At 45.1% G+C, this 20246-nt stretch overlaps 1 protein-coding gene across 7 annotated transcripts in view; it reads left to right on the forward strand.

Annotated features, from left to right (window-relative positions):
* Positions 1 to 20246, forward strand: part of Tnik (TRAF2 and NCK interacting kinase) — a 383074-nt gene that overhangs the window by 275625 nt on the left and 87203 nt on the right. For all 7 annotated transcript variants that reach the window (XM_015494269.2, XM_048814298.1, XM_048814300.1 and 4 more), the window contains exons 9-12: positions 41 to 119; positions 7502 to 7677; positions 12845 to 12911; positions 16195 to 16399. In XM_015494269.2, the coding sequence (XP_015349755.2) occupies positions 41 to 119; positions 7502 to 7677; positions 12845 to 12911; positions 16195 to 16399 (527 nt within the window). The remainder of the gene's footprint in view (positions 1 to 40; positions 120 to 7501; positions 7678 to 12844; positions 12912 to 16194; positions 16400 to 20246) is intronic.

The raw sequence follows: 20246 nt of genomic DNA on the forward strand, positions 1-20246 counted from the left end.
CCTCCTAACCAGAGCTGGCCCTTGTTTTGGTCTCTTGCAGCTCTCTGTGACATGCACCCCATGAGAGCCCTCTTCCTCATCCCCCGGAACCCAGCGCCTCGGCTCAAGTCTAAGAAGTGGTGAGTTTGGTCCTCAGTGTTCTGCAGATCTAAGGGGGAAGTTTTCCTGGATATCTGTCTTGAATGAGCTTGGATCCCTGGGTCCTGCTGAATGGATTAAACTAATATAACTATGGCGTGGTGGGTGACTTTCCACATGTCATTCATCTTAGAATAATAGCTGCATTACCTGTTATTTGTGCAGCACATCTTTGCCTACCAGGTAAGGAGCTACTAGGTAAAATGGGTGGTAGAGCCCAAGTAATGACATGAAAACTGTATGATCAATAACTCCAAGTGGTGTCTTTCCTGGTTGTACAGAGCATCTTATCAGAGAGGGTGATAATTTAGAGTCAGCCTGTTAGAGTGGCTGACTTCTCTTCTGTTTCTCAACAATGCACACACACACACCTGGGTATCCCCTGAGATGATTTCTCTGGCATGTGCTTGAGCATTTGTAGTTTTTTGTGGTTTTCCCATTGCTTTCTCTTTATGGCAGGTGATACTGGTTTCTTTTTTTGGACAGTGATGTAAGCTTTGCTTTTAATTAGCTTATTCTTAAAAAGGTGATGTATTACAAAGGAAAGCATTACTTAAATATTATGGCCACACATAGGTACAGCAGAAAGTTTTGGAGAGAATATGACTGGTTATGCCAGATGTCAGACTTTTTCTTTCTTGTGTACGTCTGTGGGGACCCGTGTATACATCTGTGGAGACCTGTGTATCTTATTCTGTAACAAAAATCGTGGCTTCCTCCTTCCTCCTGCAGAAGTGGTGTATCTGCCCCAATGAACTCTTCAGTTTCTGAGTCCTCTTGCACTGGGGTTGATTCCTGCCCACTTGTGACCTCCCTATCCTTTTCCTAGAGACACATCCTGGCCCCTTAGACCAGGAAGGGACAGCCCTTTGTCCCTTTTCATGCCACTTCATGATCAGATCTCAATGGGGGGGGCTCTGATGTTCCCACCCACAGGTTCACCCCCCACCACCACCACACAGGGAGCAGTCTTAATTAATACCAGTCATCTGGTAATGACATAGCAACACTGGTGAACCAGAGAAAGGCCCTGCACAGCGAGAGAGGGAAGGAGACCGCCAGGAAAGAGGCGACAGCCTCCCAGCTGCCAGGCCTGCAAGGCGCAAGTGAGTTGCTATTGGTAACAGGAGGCAGAGCCTCTCGGAGGGTCAATGAGGTAGGAGACACCACTCTCTCCCCAGCAACAGCCTTCTATTGGGCACTGAATCGCATGTGATTTCAGAGCGCCTAAGGCCCCATTCCTCTCCCCTCCCTGGATCAGGCTCCCAAGAAGAGGAGCCGGCTCATTCCCTCCCCTGGAAATCATAGGAACATTACAGAGCCCCCTGGCTGCTAGGTTTCTGCCTGTCATTGTGCCAGGCCTCCCTTGGAGCCGGCTGTATACAGGGGACTTTACTTCCTATGCCCCCTTCCACTTTTTCCACCTCTCCCTTCTCTGCTCCAGGGTGCATATTTTGAGCTTTTTCACAGAGAAGGACAAACTGTCCACAGATGTGTTTTGTCTGATGGCACAATGAGGCCACACACTAGTCTTAAAATATTTGTATTAATTGCCAACTTTTTAAAATGTGTCAATTTAGCTTTATGTTTAGGTTTAGGGTTTTTTTTTTTTTTCCCAGAAGGGCACAGTATAGCCCTTGCTGAGTAGTGACGGCTCCCTTTTGGGACAAGAGATTGTCCTTCTGCCCCAAGTGCCACTTCTACCCAACTCCTAAACCTCAGAGAGGTGGTTGGCACACTGGTTCTGCTTTCATCTTGACCTTGGTCTGCACTGCCCCTTTGAAAGCTGCACTGACCCCACTGAAGAGTGAGTGACAGCCCTGCACTGGTGGAGGTTTTCAGTGACCCTGCTCCCAAAAGACCACCCACGCTGACTTTGCTGGAGAAATAGACACTTCAAGGGAAAATATAGGCTGACTTTTCCACTTGAGAATTTGACACTGAGAACTAATTTTGATGATGCTGAAGGAAGCTGGTGAGGGTTCAGGAACTGAGGAGGCCCAGCCAGTTTCATCTTATATGAGGCACGCCCTTCCAGACTGGAAAGGAACCAGTCAAAACAGGAGACCTATGCTGGCCAGGGACACAGAGGCAGCTTGGCAGTTGGAGAGCCAATTTCTCACTGAAATCACTACCCTTGTAACTGGTTGACGGTGCATTCTCCAGCCAGGCTACACGATACCCTAATACGCACCCTGGCTCCCATTTCTCTGCAACAGAACTCCAGTTTTTAAGTGAAAATATTTAAGCTCTTCAGAGTTCTTGATCTTAAAACACTAGATCCAAAGTGATTTGAAATAGTATGGAGTTTGCTTTAATAGGCTCTAATGTTTAGGAGGAAATGAAACATCTTGTTCATTCTTCCTTTGTTTGTTTGTTTGTTTGTTTGTTTTTGGTACCAGGGATTGAACACAGGCACTTAATCAGTGAGCCACATCTCCAGCCCTTTTTATTTAGAGACAGGGTCTCACTAAGTTGCTCAGGGACTCACTAAGTTGCTGAAGCTGGCTTTGAACTCACGATCCTTCTGCCTCAGCCTCCTGAGCCGCTGGGATTATAGGCATGCATCAGGATGCCCAGCTTTTATATTTTTAAAGGAGAGGAATTCTCCCTACCCCAACCAAAAGAAACAAAACTCCAAAGTGTGCTGTCATTCCCAGCTGTTCTCTACCTAAGCGACTTGTCAGGTCAAGTGTGGTGTTCTCAGTGTACATAGCAACACATTACCAAAGTTGGTGCCTTTGTAGTGGACATGGGGTCCTGAACTTACTTCATCAGGAGCAACCAGTTGAGGGTTATTTTCAGCTAACACTTCTGACTTCAATGTACAAGACATCTAGTCTCTTAGTGAGAACACTCTTTCTTGTGCCTTTAAGTTTGGGGGGAAAAGGCAATAGGCAGCTATTGCCATCACTCACAGGACCCTGGCTCCTCCCTTCAGTGCATCAGGACAGGCCTGGGTGCCTGTGGAGTCCTGAGGCTAGGGAGCCACATGTTGGTCTCAGTCCATAATCAGAGGAAACCCAGGATGCTCTCACTCCCTCTCCTTTCCCCACCAGCAAGTGAACTGTAAGGCTGGGGCCCTTTTTCCTCCTCCTGTCTCCCCTGCTGCCCATGTGGGTCAATCCTCTCCTTCGGATTTCCTCCCCCTCTCTCTTCCCACCTGCTCCTCCACACCTGCCCTGTAAACTCAGTGCCATAGCTTCCCTCTGGGGGCTTCTTCAGGACAGCATGACTCTCTTCCTGTAAGCAGATGGTCAGTCTTATTCTTTTCATGCGCCCTTTAAATTGGAAGAGTCCACACAGCAAAGCAGTGGTTAGATGAGTCCATTTGGAAAACTATAATCGCTCATACATGCAAGATCCCCGGCCCAGACCACGCAACCAGGCAGAGTCTGGGCTCCTCCTCGCTGGTAGAGCAGCCAGCAACCCCAGGCTCCTGCTGCATTCCAGAGCTTACAGTCACCCCGTGACTTCACGAACCTTCTCTTCTGATTCTTGCTGGGTTGTCAGGAACTTTTGTTTTGAGATATGACAGAGCTCTTTGTGTGTGTGTTTACTAAAGAAAATAATGGTACTATAAAGCAAATATCATGAAATACTTTAAATACAATGAATTTGCAGGTTGTAATGTGATTATTGAGTTTATTAAATGCAAAACAAACACCGCCCCACAGACCTTTCCCTTTAGCCTTTTCTGTCCAGTCTCCTTGGAGATGACAGCCCTGTTGACCCTTCCTGCTGACTCACCTCACTCAAAGATACAGAAAATAATTCCCTCAGAGAACACCACCACGTAATGGTATTGGTCTACAGTGGGCCACACGTAAGACAGTGGTCCCATGGAGTTGAGTCTCCTAGTGACGTCGTAGCCACCTCAGCCTGTGCAGGTGTGCTCTGCAAAGTTGGCACAGTGACCAAATCACCAAACAGCCCATTTCTCAGAACATGTCCCTGTCCTTAAACAACGTAATGAATAGAGTCATAAGTGAATATGACTTCAGATTCCTGCTCCCTAGTGTTAAAGGCAGATGCTGTGTTCCTTAAGCCTGGTGACAAAGGAAGGGTGCTCGGATACTGTCCTCACAGTCATAGTAATAAGAACAAAAGAGCAAACACAGAGAGGGCGTGTGTGCTGTCTGGCACTGTTCTAAGTCTGTGATGTGAATTAATTCATTGGATCACCACAGCAGTCTTTGCAGCCAGAGACACAGACACAGAGAAGTTAAGTGCTTTGCTCAAAGCCACACAGTAAGTGACTGAGCCCCAAGGAGAGAAAGAAGGTAGTTCTATGAAATAGGACAGGGCCACTGCGAATTTTCAAGTTCATATTGCATTTAGAGAATCCCATGATTACCCAAAAATATTAAGCCCAATAATTATAATGGTTTATGTAACCATCTTTAAAGCATTTTAAATTTCCCTAACATAATTTAATATGTAAACAAAATTAGGCTGGGGAGATAAAGTGTTTACAGATGCTGGGAGTGGAATTAGTGCCTCAAACTGTAAATACCACTAGTTACCATTCACCTCTCCCTGCCCACCCTTGGGAAGTTAGTATTACTAACCTTAGGTGAGTTTTTTTGTTTTGCTTTTTTAAGAAGATAGACTGCTGTGGGTGGTGACATATGCCTGTAACCCTAGCAATTCAGGAGGCTCAGGTAGAAGGATCACAAGTTCAAAGCCAACCTCAGCAATTTATTGAGACTCTAAGCAACTTAGCAAGACCCTGTCTCAAAATAAAAGGGCTGGTGATGTGGTCCAGTGGATAAACACCCCTGGGTTCAATTCCCAGCCAAAAAAAAAAAAAAAAAGACAGAAGTAGATTAAAGAGATTAAAGCAGTAAAATTATACAAATGTACTTTAAACCCATCAGAACACTCAGCAAACAGGAAATATTCAACAGAGGTAAAGTGTTTTCACATTTAGTTAAATGTGTAATTAAGCACATCCATTCTTTGGTCACACTAACGTAAATAAGAGACAGCGAATCCTTCTTCAAGGACGTGTTTTAGGTAAGATTGTTTCCTCTTCAAACTCTGCCATTTGAACAAGATGTGAAATACACACCCAGCTTCGTAGCCCTGCACATCCAGGCCCTCCTTGGGCCCAGAGTGATTCTCTTGGCTGCCTGTGTTCCCTCCCACCAGGAGGGCACTGGAACTGGGACTCTGGTGGCTGGTTCCGTGAAGCTCCATGAGCCAGGCTCCTTCCTGGAGATCTGGAGAATTCTCTGGCTTTTTTTTTTTTTTAGACGTCAGTGTGGGGAGTGAAATGTACAGTCTATTAAGTCTGGGACTCATTTTTTAAATTGAATGTGAGTTCTTTTATTTATTGCCTTCTAATTAATAGTGGAGCACTTTATAAAAGATAAGCACTTCCTTCTAGTCGCCAGCAAGAGAGAGGACTGCTATTTGCATTCTTGTGAATATTTAATGGCCTTCTGTCTTCATTTGTTTTTGTTTTCTTCTTTTAAAAAAACGGATTCTCCTATCTAGCAATGCGCTGCGTGGCGTTGTCTGTTTCTATTATGGAGGTCAACCTCGCTCTCTCCAGTTTATTCCTTAAGGGAGTCCATTATTTCATTAGGCTTTTCTTGCAAGGTCTCTCCATAGATGGTACCAGGTTGACACCGGCACAGATTTATTCAATGGATCAGAGAAAGGAAATCCCACCTCCCCTCCAGTTCTCCCGTTCAGTCCTTCACCCGCACAGAGTTGAGGGTCCTCATAGCGTAGCCCTTGCCCAGCCCTTCTATCCATGCATTTATTCATTTATCAGACATAGAGCACAGCAATTATTCTCACGATGCAAAGATGACCCAGACAGATCCTGACACTGCTGAGAATTTCCAGTATGGAAGAAGCAGAAATATGGGCTGAAGGACTGAATAGGCAGGTGCATAATATCCATCCTCTCGTCACCATTTCTAGTCTATGATGTGGCCTATCCTGATTCATCCTGGCATTAACCCACGCACAATAGATTACTTTTATTTCTATGCAAACTATTTCTAAAACTTAGCTTAAAATTTTGGAGGGAAAAAAATACCAGTAATTCAGTACTTCAAAAACATGGAATACCAATTTTAAAAATATGGGGGAAAAAATTCAAAAACATGGATTAAAATGAGAAATCACTTTGACAGAGGCAGAAATAGAAAGTAGTCCATATAGAAGTGCCTCTCACATTTGAATATTGAAGTACATACTCCCCATTTTGTTCAGGCCTGAAATAAGTATGGCCTTCTGGGAAACTTGGGAAAGCTGTGGGGATCCATAGGGCACCACAGGAGGGTGACAGAGAGCATAGAATGGGCCCTTCCTGCTCTGGGTTAGGTGGGCGGGATGTCCAAGGTTCTACCCAGGTCTCCAGGGACGAAGTACTGAGCTGTCAGTGGAGTGTCTTGGAAAGGCAGAGTCAGTCGTGAGCTTAATTATTTGTGGCTAGATGATTTCTTGGAACCTTCAGCAAGAACATGTGTGCCCAGCTCATGAATCATGGCTAAAGTCCACCATTAATTTCAACCACATGGGGACTTGCTGCCGTCTCTTGTTGGTGTGTTATCTCTTTACTGATTGACCTGCCCCTGTGCATCTCTGGCACAGAGTTAATCTTTGAGGAAATAGGGCCTTTCCAGAGGGAGATATATGTGCTTCTAGGTGTGAACTTAGATCCAAATTTTCAAGTCCTTGGGTTGATGGCAAAAATACGTACATCCTGTTCCAATTCATTGGAATCCAAAGTTCAAAGTGATTCAGAAATTACCTGTTAAAAAATGTGCCTGATCAGTGTTCACTTTCCCATGTAAGAATGTTGCTCGTGGTGCACCCTCCTCACCCCTCCATCCCTCTGCTTTTCTCCAGTCTGTGTTTTCTGTCTCATTTAATCGACTCATCTTAATGCCCCGGCATATGTAGCCTCCCTCCTAGCTTCAGTTTTCCCCTGATTTTTTTGCCTACCTGAACTATCTTTTCTCTAGAGTGATTTTTCTCCTCATTCTTTAAGGCCCCACTTTGGTTTCCTTATTCCAATAGCCATTCCAGTAAGGGTCCCCAGGGAGACCTTTTTCTTCCCTAATTCCTTTTGGTCTTCTGTGTAATGTTATGTATACACTGTGCAGATGCTTTCATATGCTAACTACCATATGTTACCTCAGTTCTGTGTGTTGATGGTGACGATGCCTTTGACCCCCATTGTACCTAATATAGTGCTAGACCTATTTTGTGATTGGTTGATATCTATGCTGACCGATAGATGGAGCCTCTTATTTTTTAATTCCAGCATTTCAAAAATATATATTTTTGGTTTTTTGGAGATTGTCATTTTATCTGCGGATTCATCTCTTTTGTTTGACAGGTCAAAAAAATTCCAGTCATTTATTGAGAGCTGCTTGGTAAAGAATCACAGCCAGCGACCTGCAACAGAACAGCTGATGAAGCACCCGTTTATACGAGACCAGCCAAATGAGCGACAGGTCCGCATCCAGCTCAAGGACCATATTGATAGAACCAAGAAGAAGCGCGGAGAAAAAGGTTAGATGCACATTTGCATTTGAGCAAGAGAAACAAAAGATGGAGTGTGAACCATGGGCTCTTGGTGAATTCAGAGGTGACTAGAGATTTTAGATGCGCTGCTCTCTTAGTGCTGGGGACCACCATTGAGATCGAAGTCTTAGGACATCAGTGGAGTGAAATCCACTGCTGAAGTAGAATCTTCCATGAAAAAAATAGATCTGTATGAAACATCCCCTCTTCCAGGCACTGAGCAAACTTGTGTTGCGTGATACTATGAAGCACTTTAAAATGACAAGTGATTTTCTTAATTCAAATGAATATTCATGCTCAGAAGACTAAAAATCTACAGAAGACAGACAACCTGAAAAAAAACCAAAATTCATCCAGTTGACATTTTTCTGTACTGACAGTCTTCAGCATTTAAGTTTCTGTGCTCTGAGGCTCATTTCTAATTCAGTTATTTAGAAGTCAGAAAGAATTTTCTCAGAGCTGCAGTGATATCAAAGATCATTAGGTTGCCAGACTTGCTATATGGAACATCAGAGTTTGAGCTGAAGGTCATTTGAGGCACTTCTTTATTTCATAGATGCAAAAACTCCTCTCTCATACCACGCAGTGTTTTCAGTGCCTCTTTGGAAAGGACATGTGTCCTAACGGGGAGCTCTAGTAGTTCACCCTCATTGTTTGAAAGCTTGCCCCTCCTTCACTTGACCCTGACCACTTGGATCACGTGACCTGGGGCAGGTTTTATGGCCAGATGAGCATAGTTTAGGGAGATAGGGAAGGTTGGGGTGTGGAAGACAGAGATGGAGAAGATAGTAGCAAAGACTTGCTGGATGGAGATCAGGAAGGATAATGGGCAGGGAGAGGACAGCAGGAGGCAGTGTGGGCTAGAGGGGTGAGGGTGGAGCTTAGAGCAGAAGACCAGAGGCTCACGGGGTGGGGAGGCACTGGTGATGTGCTCTTCCTTGCTTCCCTCTTCTCCACCCCCTCCTCTTTTTTTCAGTTCAGAGGGAGCTCTGGAGGGTGGCAGACAGGTAGGACAGAAGTTTCCCTCCTTTATTTCCATTTTTCTCCCTTTTTGCCTCTATAATTAGCAACCTCAGTGCAGCTAGGTGTGTGAGCTGAGGCTTAGGGAAGGGGCACCAGTAGATGGATGGAGAGGGAAGATCAGCAGAGGACCAAGGTAGGAGGAAAAATCCTCAGTGAAGGTTCTGGAGAAGGCCCCCTTCTACAGCCAGCCTCAGGGACTCGAAGGAAAGTATGTGATCAGGAGTGGGAGGTCATGAGGCTGAGACAAAAAAGAGGCCCATCTCCAGCCATGAGTGGGGGGATAGGGATAAGATGTCAATGAGGCTGCAAGAAACAGGGAGGCCAGACCAAGCTGGAGGAACTAGGCCTGAGGAGAAACCCCATAGGGCAGTATCGAGAAGTTCTAAGACTGACATTTCAGCTGCTCTTTTTCCGTCGTTGTCTTGGGGACCACTCCCTGAAGTCAAAACTTAAAAGAGAATGTTTTAGGGCAACATATCAAACATCTAAACATTAAATACCAACTTCTCTAAAAGGGAAATTTGATTGTACTATGGGTATACAGACTAGGTGAAATGTTCAGTCTGTTTTGAGAATCAAATTCTGTGTTCCAGTTCCAGCCCTGCCTCTTATGAGTTATGTGAATTTCATCCCAGTTTTCTCATCTCCAAAATAGGATTGGGAGTATAAAAATAATAATAATACCTAATGCCTGGCCTTGTTGCAAAGTTGAAATAATGTGTGTAAAATAGTTACACCATTTCTGGCACATAGGTGCATTCGGTAGCTATTTATTAGCTATTCTTATTTAGGCAATTCTTTATGAGCCTAATTTTTCAGTGCTCTTCAGGGATACCTTCTAGAAATCATGATCTGTGAATAAGACTGGGAAACCCAGAACCCATCATACAATGAAGATAGATCTACTTTTAATGTGTTTATTCTGTAGAGTGGCAGTAGGTCTATTCAAGAGTTACATTGCAATTTAAGGAATCTCATCCTGTTTAGGTTTAGGGTCCCAGAGTTACAGTTCCAGCCTCATCTTTGTCTGCTCTGCAAGGAAGGGCATTTGGTCAACTGAAATCTCCTTCCATTTGCAGTTAATCAAATCACTTAATTTGCTCCCCCTCGTAACTTCCCCCCCCCCAGTAGCTTCCTCTGTGACCAGCTTCTGGTAGAATCAAGCAATTTTAATTTGCATTGCTTTATGATTTATTTTAATCTGGTACTTTTCCTTAAGGTATGTTGACATGTACTAATTTAACCCAGAAGTACAAAAGCAATCAAACCAAATTCTGGTGAGGTATTAAAATTGAGAAGCCTGACAAATGAAGCTTTTACCTTAGAGAGTGGAATTACACAATTAGGAATAATTGTGCGCTTCTTTCCCTTGCTGCAATTTACTTTATTAGATAAAATGTCTTCATTTTACTTTGAACTCTATGTTTATCCATTTTAGAAAAGTTTGAAGTATTAAACTTTTGATATGGCGTATTAAGACACTTTATGCAGGGTTTTACATTTAGGTGAAAAAAAACCTGTAAAAATAAAAAGTAGCCTGAAAACTTCATACTTAACCTAAAGGTATGAAGCTAATTTGTGATTTTAAAAAATACAGTTGAACTCATCACACATGAGTTTTTTTCATTATCTCTTTGCTGCCTGCGTAGTGTCAAAGTTGTAACCTGTTTTTACCCTGTGAATGCTGCCTCCTAGTGGTAACAAAACCAAATTGCCATTTTAGTTCCCTTGTAGGGGTGCCAAAATGTCTTTGAAGTTGTAATTACAAACTCAGATCTAGGAGGAGATAACAGTAATGTTCCATCGTTAAAGCCTCCTCATCACCCACAGATATATCTCCAGCATGACGTATATAAGGATTAGTGAGCTATTTCACCATTTCACTCCCTTCTGTCCTCTCTCCCTCCGTCTACTTCTCCCACACCTGGACGCCTAGCTACACACAACTCATGGTTTCTTGCACATGTAATACCGCTAGCCTTGTTTACGTGGATACGCATCTTGGAATGCCCTTTTCCTGCCACTTCCAGCTACCAGTGCTGGAGAAGGGCCACTGACCTTCCAAGGCCCAGCTCATTCCCACTTCAGTACTTCACTGTTCCTTTCCTCCTTTCTGAGCTGTGGAATGAGCTGCTCTTTTCTTTCATTTTTTCATTGCTCTTTTTATGAACTTCTGTTTAGCATATAATATGTTGGAAAAAAGCTCTGGTTTTAAGGTTGAAAAAGTTCTGGATTGAATTCTAAATCCACATCTCAGCCTGACATTTTATTATAAGGTGATGACACTGGCCACGGCACTTCACCTTTTGTAATATGAGTAGCTTCAGTTGGAAAATAGGCTTTATGTTAGAGAAATAAACGAGAGTCTGCAGGTAAACTCACACTAGTTGTTTGCATGGGAAACACTCAACCGCCATGACACACGACTAAACGGGTCAAGGTCACTCCAGGAGAACTGGGCTGGCATGAAATAATGACACACAGACTGAGAAATACCTTTGTCTTTGGGTTCTGTGACGGCCCCTCTGACCCAGCTTCCACCAAGGAAGCAAGGTAGGCAAGAAAAAGAGGGAGCACGCCTCGAACCTGGGTTGTATTAATGTTGGGGGCGGGGGAGACTAATCCATGGAACATTCTATCCAAAAAAGGGCAGAAGGGTAGGATTACAATAAAACAGGTGTGTGTAATTCAACCCCATTGGGTAACTCCCACTCCTGGAGCTGTGCCTTTCTTATCTGAGCAGAGGTAAAGTCCAGTTGCATTGCAGTGTGCAATACCAGTCCAGTACCTCTTTACTCAGGACTTAAAGGTGTGTGCCTAGCTCCTGAACAGGGTGGCCCCTGACACTTGACAAATATTCATTCCCTTTCTTCGTGGTCATGGTAGTTCTGATTATTGATTTGTCTTGCCTGTTACATTCTGATATCCTCTGGAGCACAAACTCAATCTTATTCATGTTAACTTGCTTACTGTCAATCAAAACACATTCTGACTACATGTTAATTGTACCAGTTGTCAAAAGTTTCTTTCTGGTATTTATCAAGATATCTAAAGGCAATTAGTGAATCCATGTAAGTCATAAACAAAATACCACTTTCAAAATGGCTGATACCACAATAAATCATTTAGTGATAAGTTAATAGTGGGCCAAAAAGTTTGATATGGTGACTCTACAATAGAGGTTACACAGAAGTTATTTTTCAATTCCTTAGTTTCTTTTTCATGTGAATGTTAGTCACTGGGGACCGCTATTTAAGGTCAGCTGGGACAGTCTTGATGGCAGTTAATGCCAGGTACCTAAATCCAGTTGGTGGGAACTGCTGTATGACAAGTCAGGAGGCCTGGAGGACACCCCAGTCCCATGTTAGCCACAACTCTGTGGGCCTCAATTTACTTATACAGTCACACATCACGTGATGACAAGATGTATTTCTGAGAGTTGTCATTAAATGATGTCATCATTCAGCGAATATCATCTAGTATACTTATATAGACCAGGTGACATAGGTCAGTCACTGGACATGTTCTCTTGATGTAGTCAAGAGATGCAACAAACACAGGAGATGTCTGAGGCTACTGCCAGCATTACACCTCATATGTTGTTTTTTTATTTGTTTTGGTTTTTTGTTTGTTTGTTGCAGTGCTGGGGATCAAATGGTAGACAAGTGCTCTACCACTGAGCTACACCCCCAACCTGGCATACTGCTTTATGGGAAATGTTTTTTTTTTTTTTTAACGAGTGTCAGGAGAATACTCTAAAATAATGATAAAAAGCATAGTAGGGTGAATACATCAACCAGTACCATAGTTGTTTGTTATCATGATCAAGTGTGTGCACTGGAGGTCACTGGGTGGGCTGTACTTCTATACGACTGGCAGGGCAGTGGGCTTGTTGGCATCAGCATCACCACCAACAGGTGAGGCATGCTGTGCTATGAAGTTAGGACAGCTCCCATGTCACTGGGTAGCATGATATTTTCAGTTTCATTATAATTTTACAGGACCGCTGTTGTGTACATGGTCTGTTGTTGACCAAGGTGGCATGATGTGAGTTATGACTGGACATGAATAGGGGTGGGTTCACTTGGCTGTCACCATCCTGTGCACTGATGCACTATGAATCTCTCTTTAGATGAGACAGAGTATGAGTACAGCGGCAGTGAGGAGGAAGAAGAGGAGAACGATTCGGGAGAACCCAGGTATGAACTCGGAAGCCAGGCCTTCTGATTTCCACATTCTGAATTGTGTTTGTGTGCATTCACTTTCCTTTTGATTTATAGGTTCATTTTTAAGAATCCACCAAGGTGGTCTTATTTAATTTATTGCCTACAAACATAGCTCATTAATTTGGGGAAGTTTCCTTAGGCAGACTCTGAAGAAAATGTGGAAATCAGCATATTCTTTATCTTGTCCCCCAAGATTTATGGTCTCTATTCAAGATCTTGTTTCCTCACATATGCATCATGTAAAGTGGGTATTTATCTGGGTAATGCAGAACGAAAAGTACTTAAAACCGGGACTTTGGGGAGACCTAAATGATATTATCAGACTTGAGTTATTCAGTTCATTACCTTGTACTTTTGAGAAGGCCGCTGTCCTTGTCATATGCCTCGGCATGCTCACTGCAGCCTAATCCAAGAGGAAATGATTTCCAAGAAATCAAATTACACTCTGGAGGTGAGCCCTGAGTGGAAGCTTCCATGCCAGTCTCATTGTCACACGTCAGGCCTGGAGTCAAGTGCTGCTTCACCTTCGCTGTCGTCATGCCTACGTTGTGCATTCCACTTGACTTTGCTTCCAACTTTCTTCCAGTCTGTGTTTATAAATAATTAAGACTCGGGGGCTGGCACTGCCAGGATTTCTCTTTCGTAAGAGAATTCAGCTGGCAGAAGCTCAGCGAGGCAAGAGCCATGCATACCAGAGGGCTATGCACTATAAATGCGAAGTAAGTTCTATTGGCCCACACAGAGGGCCACCGGATGTAGGGGGTCTCCAAACTGTAGCTATCCAAGGAGTGGATGCATTCAAAGGACCAATTCTTATATTGCTGACACCAAGACTCCTGACCAGGAGCAGGGCTGTTGCAACTGGAATGAGCTGGATGTCTGTGTTCTCTTGAGCTAGCTCAAACCTGCGGCCCAGGAGCCTTGCTAAAAGGGCGCGAGACTGAACACACAGGGCCATCAGTTTTTCTCTCTTCACCTGCCATAGGATTTCTCAAGGTCCAACACGGAAGGAGAATTGTTTCCTTCCATCTGATACATAGCATGTCGGCCACCCCCACTTTAGCTACATAAAAATGAGGACTGTCAAGCAGTGACGTGGAAAACGAACATTCCTCTAAGGCAAAGGTCCAAATGCCCTGCTTTCTGAGAAATGCTATGCTATTTTTTGAAAGCTTACCCAGATGGTCATATCAGCCCTCTGACCATTCTCTGAAGAACTGAGAAACCCCGTCTCTCCAGTACTTGCTAAGCTGTGCGTTAGGAGGCACTTAGTGATCCAACCAGCAATCATTTTAACATGTCATTATTTGGTACCCTGTGGAAGATGGTGTGCCAAGTCCTGTTTTTATGGATGCATCTAATTAATCTTCATGAAATCCTAAGAAACAGAAAAGGCAATGGTTATCTCATTTTAGAAATGAAGCGACAGCTCAAGGGTGGCAATCGGGTCACACTCGGAGTTAATAATTGAGTCACTAATGCAGCTCAGGTCTCCTGACATTGATTCAACATTGATTAATATTAATGTGGCATCCTCCCGTACACGTGAGGTGAGATTCCTAAGCTCCATCCCCGCTGCACAGAGCAAGTGGCCTGTGCACAAAAGCACTATCATTTAGGGGTTTGTCTTAGAGTTTTACACAAAGGCAGTAAGTTTTATTGGAGGCTTGTTAATGGACTGTGGGATTGTCTGCGCAATATCACAAACAAAGCCTTTTTATGACATTTATGGCAGGATCTCACACAGCATGCTAACAACTCTCCTAAACCAAACCTTAATCCTCTTGTCAGCTGCCAGAAAAATTACATTCCTCATTCCAGTCCTCCTCACCACCACCACCAGCTGCCGAGACAAAACCTGCAAGTCATCCCTCCCTCCACACATCAGGCCTGTCTGGGGTCTCCATAACTCTATCCCCAAACACTCTTCCAGCCTCCATCCCTACTGCTCCTGTCCTGGTTGGAGCCCCTAAGCAGAACCATTGCAGGAGTAGTCTTGCTGTTAGCTTCACAGACTGTGATCCACGCTGCAGCCATACAGGCCTGCTCCTGGGACTCCTCTCCTCAAAGCCTTTCCGTGCATGGCTCAATGGTCTACATGCTTTTGCACAATCTGCTTCTCTACGTCCTCGTGCCGTAATCCTCTCGCTTCCTCAGTTCTGAGAGAACCGGCTGGTGTTCAGTTCCTGGGAAAGGCCACACCTGTCCTAACCTGGGCTCTAAACTTGCTTTTGTTCTACTTGGGACACTCTTTCCCTTCATTGTGATTCCATAGAGCCTATTATAGTAGTGCCTGTCACATAGCAGGTGCTAGTAAATATGTTTAATGAGTTTATTTCAGGTGGAAGCTTCCAGAAAGATTTAAAGGGCTAAGTATGAAAAAAACAAAAACCATTTTCCACCTTTCTGCTAGGCTGCGATGCAGAACCAGGGAGGCTAGAACTGTTAGCTGCTCCCTTGCAGTTAGATTGGGGTAGAGCAGACCCAGACTACCAGCAAACCAGCCAAATGCGTGAGTTCGTCCTCTTGCTCTCTCTGCTCTGTGCACGTGCAAACACACGCAAACCACCTTCTTATGGATGAGGAAACTTTTGCTGAAACAGAATCTAGGAGTCAGTGATCTGGGTTGCGACTCCAGCTGCACACTCTGCCGACAGAACCAAGTCTCTTAACTACTGGATCGAGCTCCAAACTCCTTAGACTTTAGCAAACTTGAGTCCCATCCTGGCTCTGTGTTGACATGGCCTCCAGCCTTTTCCTTCCCTGACTGAGTCTTCACAGGAGCAGCCTGACCTCCGCCTCCTGGGGTTTGGTGTGAGTGGGAGGGTAGTGGTATGAGTGAGGGTGATCTGTGCTTGTCCAAGTGAGTGGTTGGTTCCCCTGTCTGCTCCAGAAGGTTCACTTTTCTTTGCTTTGTCTTCTCATAACATGGAGACAGCCAGCCTGGGGCCCAGGGCTTGCACACTCACTAGTCTTAAACAAATCTCTGCTACACCTCACAGTGAGGGAGTGGTGTCAACAGTCCTGGAGGAATGTGACATCCCTCTGGGGATGGAGATGGCGAATATATGTACCAGTCCCACTGCAAGAAGGCTAAACGTGCCTCTCCTCCCCAGACCCCCATTTTGGAGGTAGATGATTGAACTATTGGAGAAACTAGGAGCCTGTGCTCTGGCCCTGCTGCCCTCCCCCAGGACCCACAGTAGCCATGGCCCCTGCCCCATGCAGAATCCTGATGACTCTTTCCTGCCCACAGCTCCATTCTGAACCTGCCAGGGGAGTCCACACTGCGACGGGACTTCCTGAGACTCCAACTGGCCAACAAGGAGCGTTCAGAGGCCTTGCGGCGACAGCAGCTGGAGCAGCAGCAGCGGGAGAACGAGGAGCACAAGCGGCAGCTGCTGGCAGAGCGCCAGAAGCGCATTGAGGAGCAGAAGGAGCAGCGCCGGCGGCTGGAGGAGGTGAGCATGCTGAAGGCCACCCTGCACCCTCTCCCAGCCGTGGCCACTCCCCGGGCTTCCACAGAGAGCCCAGATCTCACCCTCGAGGCTGGGGCCACTGCCTGGTTGGTGCACACACATCTTGACTGCAAAGGGGGGTGAGGCCTGAGTGCTCTCAGACCCAGAAGACGGATGTTGTGGTCACTGTAGACATGTGGGTGAAGGCCTCCACCCATTCAAGTCTTGCTCGGTATCACGTTCCTGGTGAGGCCTTCCTTGACCACCTTACTTAAATTGCACCTCACTCCCTGTGGCATGTTCTATTCCCATCCCTGTTTACCTCACTCTGACCACCTTCAGACATGCTCTGTGTAAGTCTCTACCTTCCTGCTAGAATGTAAACTCCACAGACTTGATCTCTTATTCCCTCATTCCCTAATGTGCCTATAGAACCGTGCCCAGCACACAGTAGGTGCCTCATTAATATTTATGGAATGGATGAGTTATATAAGTATGATCAAGAGGTGGGATACAGGTGTTAACTAAACCACAGAGAATAGGCAAATAAGTGAGATGCCAAGTGTAGAAAAGCAGCGCCTGCCTATTGGTTCTCCTGTTAACCCTGGGAACAACATTTCGTGAGTCCTTGCCCACACCCTCCTTCAGGGCCTGTTCTTTAGCTGGTAGGCAAGGCCCACCTTCAGCAACAGATGCTACTGTCGGCTACATGGTAAACCACACTGCCGGCCACAGTCTCTTGCATGGCAGGTCCCCAGCGAGGCTCTGAACCTTGTGGTTCACACAGACCTTTATTCAGGTCTCCTTCCCAGAAGCTTTCCCACATCTCCAAGACCCCCATCCTCTCCAAGATAAATCAAAGCCTTTGGACAATTATGAAACAGAGTGCTGAGCTACTGGGGAAATTGGGCTGCAAATGAAAGGTTCAGTAACTGCACAGTAATTGGGAAGTAATTTCACAGGTCTCCCAAACACCAGCTTCCTCCTCATTAATAGGTTTACAATGGTCTACTTGTTTTGTCAGGTGGCCACTGTGGAGTTAGAGGGTGGTGAATTGCAGACACCAAGAGCAGATTGCTTTTTAAATGGTACATCAAGGTCCGGCCTCCCTTGTTTAAATCATCGAGGGCCTCAGTTCTACTTTGCAGTAAATCCCATCAACCTCATTATGTCCCTGGAATATTAGTTTCAGACCAGCAACAATAATACCCAACAGCTGCAATTATTGAGTGATTTCTGTGTGCCAGTTATCAGGCAGGATGCTTTGCTTATATCCTGTATCTCATATCATTTTGCACATGTTCATTATCTGTGTGTAAAGTTCATATAGTTCTCATTTAACAAAGAGGAAACTGAGATTCAGGGAGGGGAAGTAACTGGTACCATATCACAGGGCTGGGAAGTGAAAGCAAGGATTTACACCCTGCGGTCCCTGGTCCCAGTGCAGGCCTTTCAAGTATAGCTGTGTAATCAGAGCCTTGAACTGTGATCCTTAAAATTGGACCTTGAGGCTTTGGCAAGGAACCAGTTTCTTTGCAATAGGCAAATAAAGCCCTTTGCAATCTAAGTTTATATTGTTGGTGTAAAGAATGCTAGCACATGTCGTGTTTGAAGTGCATCTGTTATCTGGTGTTCCAAGATTTATGATGCCAAAGACAGAGAGGCACTGTGGAGATGTGGGACAGACACCTTCCAAGGAGCAGGTGGGAGCAGGGTGAAGTGAGGCGTGGGCATGAGGCAGGTCTCAGAGGTGACGTGGATGGTACAGAAATGGGAGGCATCTGCATGACCTCTGGTTACCTCCCAGGCATAAGTGGAAATTCTCAGGCACTCGCAGATATCCTCAGGTTTTATCTTTCAGCCCTCCCAGGCCATTTGTGATTTCTTGTCCTGGCCCCCCCAGCCTGGGGCCACACCATTCCTTCAATCTCTCAGGCCACTCAAGGACCAGGACCTCTGCTGTTTAGACAAGGCCTCCTCCTTCAGACTTAGGACCAAACCCTGCCTTTCCTGCTGCTTTCCTGGTGGGGCTCCTTCCCTTCAAGTGCATTTCCCAGGCCCCACTGACTAGAGCAGCTCAGCCCAGAAACCTTGTCCTTTGATTCTCCTCTCTGGCTACTTCACACATTAGTTTCAGGCTGTAGGACCTTATCATGCAACCCTAGAAAGTTCTCCCAATCATCCCTTAAAGCATTTAAGATTCTCAAGGATGCACGCAGTTATACAAATTCCCTTCTTTTTCCTTTTTAATTTTAACACACATTCTTGAACTTACATCCTCTCGATGGCTGCAGTCTCTTTTCAGAGGGCACATTGTTTCGTTCTGTTTTTATTTTTTAGATTTTCTTCCCCTCACACATGATGTGATTTGTTTTGCGCTTCATATGTTTATTTATTGAGTTAACTAGAATAGTCATTTCTAATGATTATGAAGCACTGACCACGTGACAGGCACTCGGGTCCGTATGTTACATGAATTGTCTCATTTAATCCTCACGATAATCCCCAGTCTAAAGATAACGCGGCTGAGTCTTAGAGAGGTTAATAACTTGCTAAAGGTCACCCAGCTCAAGAAGAAACCAGGTTTCAAGTCCAGGGGATTGGACTGCAGAGTCTAAGCACCAAGTCACTGCCTGTGTCCTGTCTTTGGTGCTTTCCCTGTTCTTTACCAGGCCTATTCTTCTGTGGTCTTTTTTGTTGGTTTGTTTAATCTCAGTACTGAGGATTGAACCCAGGACCCCACACACACTAGAAAGCACCGTACCACTGCTATCCCCCAGCCCTTTTTATTTTTTATTTTGAGCCACGGTCCTGCTAAGTTGCCCAGGCTGGCCTTGAACTTGTGATCCTCCTCCCTCCTCCTCCTCCCAAATAGCTGGGATTACAGGCCTGTGCTACCATGCCTGTGGTCTTCTACTCTGGACGTTTAGGGATTTTTGAGCAAGACCAAGGAAAGCAGGTACTCAGCTCTGAGCTGTGAGACCTCCTTTGTGGCTCTTCTTTTGTGGCATTTAATGGAGATTCTATCATGAATGCAATCAGAACTCAGCTCAGTGAGGCCCAGGCATCCGAAGGCACACCAAGATGTGGCTTGCACAGGAGGAGTCTTCACACATGAGGACATGACCCTCTGCTCCATGTGACAATGAGAATGAACCTTGAATTCTCACCAGAAACAGGAATACTTATGGACACAGGCATCAGCCTATACTAGCGTCATCTTTCTATCCTTTATCTTGGCCTAGAGCTCAGTAGAGCAGAATGAGAAACACTCGACACTCAGATGGTTATAAATTCTGAACCCTTAATGATGGTACTGTCTTCCACCAGGGACAGACCCTTCTCCTACACCCTACTCTTGCTGGATCCTATCAATGACTGCCATCCCAGCCAGGGTGAGCCCTTTGTGTATCCTGAGCAGGAACTTGGCTCACAAGGGCACATAGAAAGAGCTAAAGTCCATGATTCATCTTGAGAATTTAGCTTTCTTGGGGTCAGATGGACTTTTTTAGGCATCCTGAGAGAGAGAGAGATAGAGAGAGAGAGAGAGAGAGAGAGAGAGAGAGAGAGAGAGAATACAGGTTCCAAATAAAGGCTACAGCCACCCCCTTTGGTCACACGAGACTGTGTAGGAGGCCCTGCTTGTCCTTTGCTATTTATGGGTAATCATGTGGATCTGATTAGGTTAGTAATCAGTACCTGTATATTCTTGGAAGGACAGTGACTCTACACTGAATGGAGTCATTTATCAGCTTTATGAAAAGCACATGACTTCTGGCCAATTAGAAAGTGCAGACCATACTCAGGTGTTGGCCAGTGATAAATTATAATTAATAACTTAAGTTCCAGG

This window comes from Marmota marmota, unplaced genomic scaffold (genome assembly GCF_001458135.2).
Source record: "Marmota marmota marmota unplaced genomic scaffold, marMar, whole genome shotgun sequence".
Classification (NCBI taxonomy): domain Eukaryota; kingdom Metazoa; phylum Chordata; class Mammalia; order Rodentia; family Sciuridae; genus Marmota; species Marmota marmota.